At 54.0% G+C, this 11001-nt stretch overlaps 1 protein-coding gene across 2 annotated transcripts in view; it reads right to left on the bottom strand.

Moving 5' to 3' along the window:
• The window catches only part of RUFY4 (RUN and FYVE domain containing 4), a 21250-nt gene extending 10506 nt beyond the window's left edge, over positions 1-10744 (bottom strand). The window contains exons 1-9 of one of the 2 annotated variants that reach the window (XM_010861167.1): positions 10628-10744; positions 9303-9454; positions 9092-9198; positions 7353-7478; positions 6899-7005; positions 6475-6618; positions 5954-6023; positions 4101-4748; positions 3266-3372 (exon numbers count right to left, since the gene is read on the bottom strand). In XM_010861167.1, coding sequence (XP_010859469.1) covers positions 3266-3372; positions 4101-4748; positions 5954-6023; positions 6475-6618; positions 6899-7005; positions 7353-7478; positions 9092-9198; positions 9303-9348 — 1355 coding nt within the window. In that variant the 5' untranslated portion in view covers positions 9349-9454; positions 10628-10744. The remainder of the gene's footprint in view (positions 1-3265; positions 3373-4100; positions 4749-5953; positions 6024-6474; positions 6619-6898; positions 7006-7352; positions 7479-9091; positions 9199-9302; positions 9455-10627) is intronic. The other variant, XM_010861168.1, reaches the window with a different exon arrangement.
• Positions 10745-11001: the final 257 nt, after the last annotated feature.

Below are 11001 nucleotides of genomic sequence, written 5' to 3'. Positions count from 1 at the left end.
TCTACTCTGGGACCTGCTGCGTCTCCCCTGTGCGTATAGCCTGGGGCTCTGCACCCTGCCCATCCTGAGTCCGTTCTCCCCACCAGAGCCAGAGCTATCCTTCAGAAACCCAAGTCAGACCATGAGACATTTCTGTTCATGACTCTGCTTCTAGAGCACGTGGAGGCCTCTGCTCTAGCCACACGCCTGCTTGTCCCCAAGCTCACATCTCCTGGGCCTTTGCACCTGCCTGTCCTCCTGCTTGAAAGGCTCCTCTCGAGACACCTGCCTGGTCCAGCTTTGCCTGTGGTTGGAATTTCTGCTCAAAAGCCACCTCCTCAGAGAGCGCTTCCCTGACTCCAATTCTAGATGATTCTCCTCTCTCTCTGGCCCCTGCAGGGCCCATGACTATCTAAAATTGTATTTCTATTTGTTGATCTGTCGTCTGTCTCTGCAGGCCTCTGAGAGTAGACGTGCCTGTCCTGTTCCCTGCTGTGCCCTCCCCACCTGTGGCCACAACAGAGGCAGAGTGAACATTGTTCACTCTCTGCCTGGGCCCCATGGCCCTTCTCACAGTTGGTGACATACTGTCACCAGCTCGAAGCCCACGGCTCCTTTCTGAGGGGTGTGGGGTCTAAGTTCCTGGCTTCCAGGAGGCAGAGGGGCACATTTTTGTCCTGGCCTCCGAAGCTTCTGTTACTCGCCACCCTCATTCCAGTGGTTCTCCAGTGGGTCCTCTAGCCCACCCTCTCTCCTCCACTCCACTCAACCACCCATCCAAAGCTCCACTTGGTGTCTTACAGGGGTCTCGAACTTGGCAGGCTCCAAACCCAACACCTGAGCTGTCCCCGCCAGCCTGCTCCTCCACACACTGACTCTAGCTTTCCAGTTAGTCAGGCCGAAGGCCTGGAGTCATTCTCGACTCTGTCTTTCTCTCTCACCCCACATCCAGTCCCTTGAGCCTGACTTCAGGATCCAGCTGCTCCCTGTACCCTCATTGCCCCTAGTACATCCCAGTTCCCCTTCCTTATCGGTCTCCCTGCTTCCAGCTTGGATCCCCTGTAGACTAGCTCCATGGGTCCAGGGGCGTGAATCTTCGAAAACACAGGCCAGCCTGAAACAGGCACACCCATGCAGACAGAGGGCAGATTAGTGCTTGCCCAGGGCTAGGAGGCGGAGGAGGGGGGTTGGGCAGTGTCTGCTAATGAGTACCAGGTTTCTCTTTGGGGTGATGAAAATATTCTAAAATTGACTGTGGATGCACAACTTTGTGAATACACTAAAAACCCCTGAATTGTTTTTTAAATGCAGAGAAGTATATTTTTCATAAGCAGAGTTACATCATGTCCCTCCTCTGCTCAGGAGACTCAGTGATTCAAAGTCACGCCAAAGCCAAGGTCCTCTGATGACCCACTAGGGTTTCCCATGACCCACCTGACCTTTTCCTACATCCTCTCTCTCTTTCCCGCCACTGGGGCTATAGTGGCACTCCTGATGCCATGCCCGTTCCCACCACAGAGCCTTTGCTCCTGCCGTTCCCCCTGCCTGGAACATTCTTCTATCACATATGCAAATGACTCCTTTTCCCTTCCTTCAGGTCTTAACTCAAACTTCACCTTTCCAGGGAGGCCTCCCCTGGTGAGGCCACCTCCTTTTAAAGTATCAGCCCTGTTACTTCCCATTCCTCTCTCCTGCTTTAATTTTTTTCTTCTTAGAACTCATCACAATCTGACATCCTGTGTATTTTATTGCTTGTATTTATTAACTGCCTCTCCCACTGGCGTGTAAGCTCCACAAGGGCCAGGATTTTGCGTTTTATCCTTGAAAGTGTCTTCTCTTTCTCTGTCTCTCTTTTCCTGTTTGCCTCTCATTTTCCAGTTCCCTGTTGCACAATCTCTCTTCCACCCTCTTGACCATCATAATCATAACTACCATAGCACATAGAACAGGCCTGGCACAGAGTGGGCATGTAGTGTTTGTGGAATGACTGGGTGATGGATGGGATAATGGGCTCAGGACAGGGGGCTGTGAGACAGGGGCTCACCCAGCTCCAGGGAGCAACTGGGGCTGGGTGGTCTTCCCAGAGCCTCCCAGCTTCTCCCTGCAGCCTGTCTTGGTCCCCAGAGATGGTCTTGGGTGGGCAAGGCCCCCGCACTCACTTAGGGTCTGAATCATGGGATACTTTGCTGAAAAAGAACACAGGACTCAGCTGAGCATCTAGTGGTAGGAGTCCCAGGGGGCCTTTTGGGCTTGGCTCCTGGGTCCCAGGCCTCTCTGCGCCTGTTAAGCAGTCAGTAGATGGCTCTGTGATTCACTCTGAATCACAGCTACGCCGGCTCCCCTGGTTTAGGGCAGGTGTCAGCCACGTGGGAGAGGCAAGGCCGGCGGGCAGACTGAGGCACACAGACACCAAGGGAGAGACACATGGTGAGACTGAGTCAGACCTAGGATGAACTTCGCGTGGTGTCATAATTTAAAAATAAATTGTGACCAAGAACCTAAGAAAATGAAAGGCTGAGGGAGAAAGCAGAGACAAACGTGTACTTTGGACCCCTGAGGTGGAGTGATGATGGGAAGATGAATGTGCTGGTTGCTGAGAGAGGGAGAGATGGGGGGACTGATACACAGGCATAGGGGGTACTGGCTGAGGAGTGGCCTTTAGCCCATTGCTTCTGGAGTCAGCTGCAGGGTCTGGATCTCAGCTCCTCTACTAACTAGCTGATGTTGGGTGAGTTGTGTAGCATCTTGGAGCCTTAGCCTCCTCATCTATAAAACGGGGGTTCTTGAAGGACTGGTCTCCTGAGGTTGTTAGGAGCAAGCACCTGGAAGAATGCCAGGGCTGTACGTGCTCCGTGATGATAGTTATGATTACGATGATCAAGAGGGTGAAAGAGAGATTGTACAACAGGGAACAGGAAAAGGAGAGGCAAACAGAGGGAAAGAGGGAGACAGAGAGTGGGGCAGGAATGTGGTGGGGCGGGGGTGCTTTGTGGATGGAAAAGAGAGAGGGGAACGACGAAGAGGCAGCAGCAAGTGGCAAAGGTGAGTGCAGGAAGGGAGGGACCCATAGAGCTCTCCTGGGGCTTCTTAGGGAGGCCAGCGAGGGAGGGGGCTGGCAAGGGATAGCAGGAATAGTGTTCTGTATACCTCGGCACCCCGAAGTTGTGCCCTGGCAAGGCCTGGTACACGGGAGGTGCTCAGAAGATGCTTCCTGGTGTGACCGTGAATGCGAGCCTCCTGCCCCCTGGCTCCCACACCTGGCTGTGATGTTGGTTGCCCAGGTTACCTGCTGAGCTGCTCCTGCAGTGCCTTCAGCTCCCCTTCCTGCTCCTTCAGCATCTGCTCCTGGTGCTGGGCTTGCTCCTGGGTTTTCTGCAGCCCATATCTGAGGCTCTGAAGGCAGGGACAGGGTGAAAGGAAATGGAAGGTGAAGGAGGAGGGCAGAGCCCCCAGCCAGGGACTTGACCTGGCAAACACTCCCATGAGACCCCAGGTCATCTGAAACAGCTCTTGGGTGGAGCGCAGGACTGGGGAGAGCCCTGGGAGCTGTGGTGCCTGGCTGTGCCCCTGGATGAGCCTGAAGCCATGATTTCTTCCTTCACTAAAAAATCCAAGTCACTGGCGGCAAGCATCTGGAAGCCTCTGCCTAGGGAGGATGCTAGAGGAAGGCTTGAAAACAATTTGGGTGACCTCGAGGAGAAGCAGCCACAGGGGCAACAAGGTGGGTGGGGCCTGCAACAGCAGAACTTAGATATTGGGAAGAAATCTGCCAATAAAGAGGGTTATGGAACTTGAGGACAAGCAACTGCCCTGAAGAACTTTTGGGAAGGGATTGCAAACTCAGATGCCTACAGGGCTGGGCAGGTAGCATGGATGAACAATGTGGGCCTGGTGTGAGGCAATAGGGAGATGTGGGGATTGTGATAAACTGAAGAATGCATGATCTTCATGTGATGAACCAAAGAACTTCAAATGGTATCCTCAGATCATAATGGTTCTGTGTGGACCAATACAAATTAGTCTATGGGCTGGAAGGGCCCAGGGCCACCCTTGAAGACACCTGCCTATGGGGCAGGTTAGAGCGGGGAGCAGAGACAAGTACAGAGCTCGACTGTTCTCACCTTGACGACATCCTGCAAGGCCATCTCTGCTTGTTCCTCCCTCCTGGTCACACTGGTCACTCCTGTCTGCTCTTGAGGCTTCTCTGAGGTGGAGTCTTCCTTGGTTCCCAGGCCCTGAAGGATCCAGAGCTCCCCTGGGATACTAGGCACCTTCCCATCATGCTTGCCCCATGACACTACATCCCCTATTGTCCCTTTGGGGCTGGAGGCCAGCAGTCTATGGATATGACTCCTCTCTGCTTCCCCTTCATGAGTCCCCTTTGTTGTCCTCTGGCCCTCCACGCCCAGCAAAGCTCCCTTGCCCTCAGCCTCTGACCCTGCCACCTCCTTCAGGGGCTCTCTGGCTCCCTCCCCCTGTCCCTGGATGGTGGGTGTTGAGTCCTCCAGGCAGATCTCTGTCCTTGGAACTCCTTTCTCCTGGTCTTGCTGAAACTCCTCCCCATCTAGTTCCCACATGCTTGGGGGGCACCCAAGGCTCCTGGGATCCTCCTTCTTCTTTTCCAAAAAGTGGGGATGATGCCTGTGTTGCTGGGACCTGGGAAGTCCAGCCAACCCGTCTTTCCTGGGTGCATCTTGCAGACAGCTGGCTTGGCTTGTGTGTGGCTCCTCCAGGTGGACTTCTGTGGAGTTCCCATATGTGGCTGATATCTGCAAAGAAGCCCCGACTCCATCATCACTCTCAGCACCAGCTCACCATCCTGGTGCATGGGAGAAGCCACAGCCCTAATCTAGTGTGTTTGCTAAATATATGAATTCCTGTGTCCTCCCACTAGAAGCCTGATTTAGGATATTTGGGGTAGGGCCCAGGAATCTGAGTGTTGACAACCTCAGGTGACCCAAGGCCTGGGCTTTCATCTCATCTGGGAGCAATGGTGCTTCTCAACGCCCTTTCCTTCCTCACCTCCAGTCTTCATCCTCCTCCCTCCTCTACCTTCATCTTCTGCATCTATCTGATTTCCCCTAAGTCCTTCCCACCACTCTCCTCTGATCTCCCCCCTCCCCCCAAACTTGATTTCTCTGTGTTTCCTTTTTCTGATCTGTAAAATGGGAATACTATCTCCTTACAGGGTTGTGGTGAAGGCTTAAATAGACCAACAGCCCCTAAGAGTCACCTCTGTCAAGAAGCCTTCCTGGCACTCCCATGTTCCTAGGTGTGTCTGGTCACTACCTTTAACTTGTGTTGCAATGTGTTCCTTTAGGGTCTATCTCCCTAAAGATCTGGAACTCCTTAAGGTCCGAGACTGAGCTATAGAATCTGCACCCCGGTCCTGGAAGCTGGTGGGGTGGTGGTGAAAAGCGAGCCCATGGAAGGATGAGAACCACAAGCTACTGCCTAATGAGTGGGCATGTACCAGGAGCCTTGCCCTGCGCTGCACCTGGGCTGATGCATCGTCACAACCCCCACCCCCACCCTGTGAGGCAGGACAAGTTTTGTGCCAAGGACTATAGTTAGTAAGGGATGGAGCCGGGATACGAAGCAGGCACTTTGGCTCTTTCGTCACTCTCTGAATTGAATTGACATGTTTGCAAATGGTCCAGCAGAGGTGGTTTCCCTGGGCTGTTTTTTTTTTTTTTTGGGCTGTTTTCTATAAGCTTCCAGTCACCCTCCCCAGCCTTCCCTGCTCCCCAGGGCCCCCAGCGGTGCCTGCAGGTGCTGCCAGTGGTTCCTTTCTTTTCCTGGTAGATACCCTCACCACCTGAGGAATATAAGCTTATGCTACTGTGGCTCCCGAGGTCCACCTGTTGGCCTCTCCGTCTTTGTCTAGCTGGGTCAGGGCTCAGTTACTTTTCAACCTGGGGGTCCCAACAGAGATAGAGAAGAGGCAACTAGAGTGAAGGTTGGGAAGAGGCACCTCCTTTGGGGACTCTTTGGTCTTTCTGGGTCTTCTTCCCCGGGTCCGGCTGGAATTGGAGCAGTGGGACCTGAAAGTGAAAGAAGCAGGGAGAAGCTAGGTCTCTCTCCAGCAGTGGTCTTGGTCCTCGGATGCACGACACCCCATCTTTCCAGCCACCCATTCATCCCCCCACCTTCCCGCGTTCCTGCCTTTCCACCCTGATGCATGCATTCCTTCTGTCCATCTACACATGCATCCCATCCTCCATCCATCCTTCCATTCCATCCCAACATCCATTCATCCTTCTAACCATCTACCCCAACAATCCAGCAACTCTTTAATGAAGCATCATGGGACATCCTAAGATGACACTTGGAAGACAGAAGTCTAGGGAGGTGGAGAACAGGGATTTCAGGGAGCAATAAAGGAGGGAGGAAAAGATGGGGCTAGGGACTGAGGGCTTAGGGTTAGTTTGGGAGGGTGGTGGTACTGGGAGCAGGCATTGAAAAGAAGCTCCCCTCCATGCTGCCCCCACTCACTCTGAGAACATGGGCCAGGCCCCATCCAAGTCTGGCCGCTGCAGGTCCAAGTCGAAGGTCATCCCGTTGAGAGCATAGAGGGAGTCCAGGATGTCTTCCCGGAGTTCAGGGCACACCAGAGGGCTCCGGGGGCCATACCACTCCCTGTGTTAACAATGACCCATGCCCTTGGCCTTTGGTTCTGGTGCTATTGCCACCCCTGACCTCAGAGAATCCACTTCCATTGCACACCATATTGGGATGGTTCTGCAGAACAGGGTTATGGCCCTTGGGGACCAGGAGGCCCAAGCATCATGATGCTACCAGGACTGGGGCTCTAAGCTCCCCCTCTGCCCTTTCTTCCTTGACTTTCCCTTTACAACCCTTCCTTTATTTGTCCTTGATATCAAATCGTCCTTTTTGGGGTAAAGAGGCTCTTACCCACCTGGTAAGCTCTGGGTTCAGGAGGCAGAGCTGCAGGGACTCGGCCAGTTGTCCGTGGGCAAGGCAGAAGCGGATGAAGGCCCGGCCTTTCCCCAGTGGAGTCTTCAACTGAGAGTGCATAGGGGACAAGTTGGGCAGATGGAGGTGTTAGGACAGAGGGAACTCAACCGGGACAGAGGGAGAGAAGATGGAATGACTGAATGGTTGATGAGAAAGGGTGTCCTGGGACTCAAGGCTGTGGGAGGAAAGGGAGTGGAGAGGGGTGCTGAGGGAGGGGCTAATAACAGGTGGGGACCAGGGGAGGGCTCCTATGGCCAGTGGAGCAGGGATGGGTGACAAGGGGGACCTTGGGCAGGCCTGTGTCCCCTCCAGCCCATGAGCCATCTTTGTCAAGGGCCTAGGGGCAGGACCCCATCATGCCAAGGCTAGCCTCCCTGCCACCCGGCCCTGGATACCTTGTCCAGTGAGTGGACGAAGCGGACTGGCTCCGTGTCCCCCCGCTGCTGCCACAGGGCAGCACAGAGGAAGTCCCAATAGTCTTTCCGAGGCCTCAGGAAGCTCTTCTGCTCTTTCTGGTCAAACTGGGAGCAAGAAGAGGGAAAGGAAAGTGTGGAAATGCTTCCTGCCAGAACCCGCTCTGCCATCAAGCGTGCTGAGTGGTCATGTGATGGCAGGGAAAGGGCTAGTGCAGACAGAGCCAGCTTAGGGTCCTGGTCTGCCCTAGCTGGCTGTGTGATCAGGAGTAAGCTGCTCGATCTTTCAGAGCCTTTGGTGTTCTCATTCATTCATTCATCTCAGAAATACTTATTGAGCACTTACTATGTTCTGGGCCCCATTTTAAGCCTTGGAGATACAGCAATGAACAAAGTGAATAAGCAAAACAGATAGTACATTAGATTGCACTGACTGATAAGGAGAAAAAATAAGGTGGAGAAAGGGAATGGAAAGTGTGTGGCGTGTGCATGCATGTGTAAGATGTGTGTGGGGTGTGTGAGTGTGTGATGTGCATGTGTGGTGTGTGTTAAAAATGTAGATTAGGGTGGCTCAAGAAAGCCTCACTGAGGAGGTTTTATTCAAGTCCAGATCTGAAGGAAAATGTGCTATCCAAATTTCTGGATGAGGAGCATTCTAGGCAGAGGGAACGGCAGGTGCAAAGCCCCTGAGGCAGGTGCTTTCCTGCTGTGCTTTAGGAAGAGGCCAGTGTGACTGGCGTGCAGCACCTGAAGGGCAGACTGGCAGGAGACCACCTAGGCACACAACATACACCACACACAAACAAACCTCACACATACATGCACACTCACACCACACACATCTACACGCACATAGAGAAGTAGGAAGGGGATGTGTGTGGGGGGTTGGGCATGGGCTGGTCATCAAGCACCACAGGAAAGAAAAATTAAACAAGAAAGAAAGTGAAGTTGCTCAGTCGTGTCTGACTCTTTGCAACCCTATGGACTGTAGCCCGCCAGGCTCCTCTGTCCATGGAATTCTCCAGACAAGAATACTGGTCTGGGTTGCCATTCCCTTCTCTAGGGGATCTTTCTGACCCAGGGATTGAACCTGGGTTTCCTGTACTGTAGGCAGATTCTTTACCATCTGAGCCATCCAGGGAAGCCCAAATTAAACAAGGTGAACATATAAAAGGTTTAGCTGGCCACATAATAGGTGCTCAATAAAAGCTAGTGCTACTGATGATTGAGGCTGTAACCAGCAGTGAGGATGGCCAGCCCAGGGACATCCATGCCTCTGAAACCTTGGTCTTTAGAGCAGGAGGCTGCCTCCAGCCCCACCCAACCCTACCCTAGCCCTGCTCTGGTTCACTTCCCTCCAAAAGTGAGGTGAGATGTCCAGAAGGATTTGTTGATTGACAGAGAGGAGGCCCCAGTGGCTCAATAGTAAAGAATCTGCCTGCAATGCAAGAGACATGGGTTCAATCCCTGGGTTGGAAATGGTAACCCACTCCAGTATTCTTGCCTGGAGAATCCCATCGACAGAGGAGCCTGGTGGGTTACAGTCCTTGGGGTCGCAAAGAGTCGGACACAACTGAGTGTGCACACACAGTCACAGAGACGAGGTAGTGTGTGGTAACACAGAGTGGCAGGGGCTCTTCCTTCAGCGCCTGGGAAAACCCTTTCTGTTACTGGTTATTGGGACCTGGAGAGATGGGAGAGACAGGGAGGGGAGGACCTACCTGCAGCAGAAGCTCCAGGCAGCCACAGAGTCTGTGCAGCTCAGCACTGGTGTCTGTCACCGGCTGCTGCCCAGCCCCGTAGCCTTGAAGGATGGCAGAGACAGCAGCTGTGGGGAGGACGGTGGACGTCAGACCTCAGAGAGGAGTGGGGCTCCGAGACCCCTCACCTCTCCCCAAGTGCCGTCCCAGAGCTCTCTCTGGACACTCTCACCTTTCAGGTCCCTGGTCATCTTGAGGACAGCCCCTTCTTTGGCCATGAGTATCTGAAGGACGTGATTCCTTATGGTCTAGAATACCGGCCTGGGAAGGAGCCTCAGGTTAAAGCTGCCCAGCACTCTTCTCATACAAAGGAAGAATCAGAGCCTAAAGAACAATGTGACATCTCTGGGGTCACCCGGCGAGTCCACTGGTAGGAGAAAACCCCAGCTCCTTCATGAGAGGCAAGGCAGGAGGAGGATGGTGGGGTTCCCCCACGCCCCAGGGAGCTGTTCCTGGGAGGCAAGTTCTGTGCCCTTGCCTGATACCCATGTCTCATTCAGTCCCCACAGTAACCCTGGGAGGTTATTAACTCCATTGTATACGAGGAGAGGGGGGCTCAGAGAGGGTGTTCTATCCAAAGTTACCAAACTCTAAGGGATGAAACTAGAATTTGAACTCAGGTCCCTGTGCCTGCAGGGTGCATGCTCTCAACCCTGACTGGCTGTGAGCAGTCCTAAGGGCTCATGTGTGCCAGCCATGTGGATGCTGGGCTGAGGGGGTGAGGCCCTATTCCCCAGAGGGGGCCTTGCCCAAACAGTCATCATCCTTGGGACACACATTCATCCTTTCCTGGGCCCCAGCCGAGCGGAAAATGTGTGTTTTTTGAGGAAAAGGAGGCAGGAGGCAGAAGCAAGGCAAGGCCCCAGAGTGGGGGGTGGGCTAGAATGCTGGGGTGTGGAATGTGAGGAGCAGGGTTTTAACCCTGCTGCTCTCTGCCCAGGGAATCTCAGCCTGTCTTCCCCACACACAGTGGATCCTGGGGCTCAGAGAGGAATGACGTGGCCCCTAGGGCCCATGAGCTTATTCTTTGAGCCTGAGACAGGCACAGGGTGGGAAAGCCAGGTGTCCAGCCTCCCACACTGTGGTGGCTGGAATTTGGGGGTGAGTGGGAGTGAAGGAGCGCTGGGATGCAGAGGAGGGGAAGGGAAAACAAAACGAAGGGAAGGTGAGGGAGGCTCGGGGGATGGTATTCAGGGAGCACGGTGCTGAGAGTCAAGAGCCCTGCTCCTCCAACCCGGCCCTGTTGTGAGCTTGTGGTGTGACCTGGGGCACATCCTTCACCTTTCATGGGCCTGGATGTCCCCACCTGTAGACCAAGGGGTTGGATGGAGGGTCTCTGCAGCTCCTTTTAGCCCAGATGATCTCTGAAATCCACAAACACCTAGCTGAACCGCCTCCCCTTCCTCATCTCTATCCAGGATTCCTCTGCCCTTGCTTCTGGCATCACTCCCTTTCTCCAGCCACCCCCAGAGACCCAGGGGTCTCCTTGCTACTCACCTGGAAAGGCCTGGCTCTCTGGGGCATGGAAAGCTGGGGCACTGCAGCCTCAGCCTGTTATCTGTGACTGAGCGCTCTGTACAGCCTCTCTCAGGGTTTGCTGCCTGGGAAGTGACTCACGCCCAGTCCAGCACCCTGGACTAAGGGGAAATTTTGCTCAGAGCAGGAGGAACGGAAGACTGTACACAGGGAAGAAGTGGTAAAGGCAGGGTCAAGGGCACCGGGGCAGATCCTGAGATGGGAGACGGTTCCTCTTAGGCAGACCAGGGGCAGATTCACTAGTTGGCCCAACAGAGATGGGGACCCAGAATAGAGGCAACTGCTGCTTTGCAGGTGCTTGCTTTGCACGTTCTATCCGCTTCTCATCAAGGTCA

This window comes from Bison bison, unplaced genomic scaffold (assembly GCF_000754665.1).
Source record: "Bison bison bison isolate TAMUID 2011002044 unplaced genomic scaffold, Bison_UMD1.0 scf7180017864471, whole genome shotgun sequence".
In the NCBI taxonomy this organism is placed as follows: domain Eukaryota; kingdom Metazoa; phylum Chordata; class Mammalia; order Artiodactyla; family Bovidae; genus Bison; species Bison bison.
This window is presented reverse-complemented; position numbering and strand designations above follow the sequence as displayed.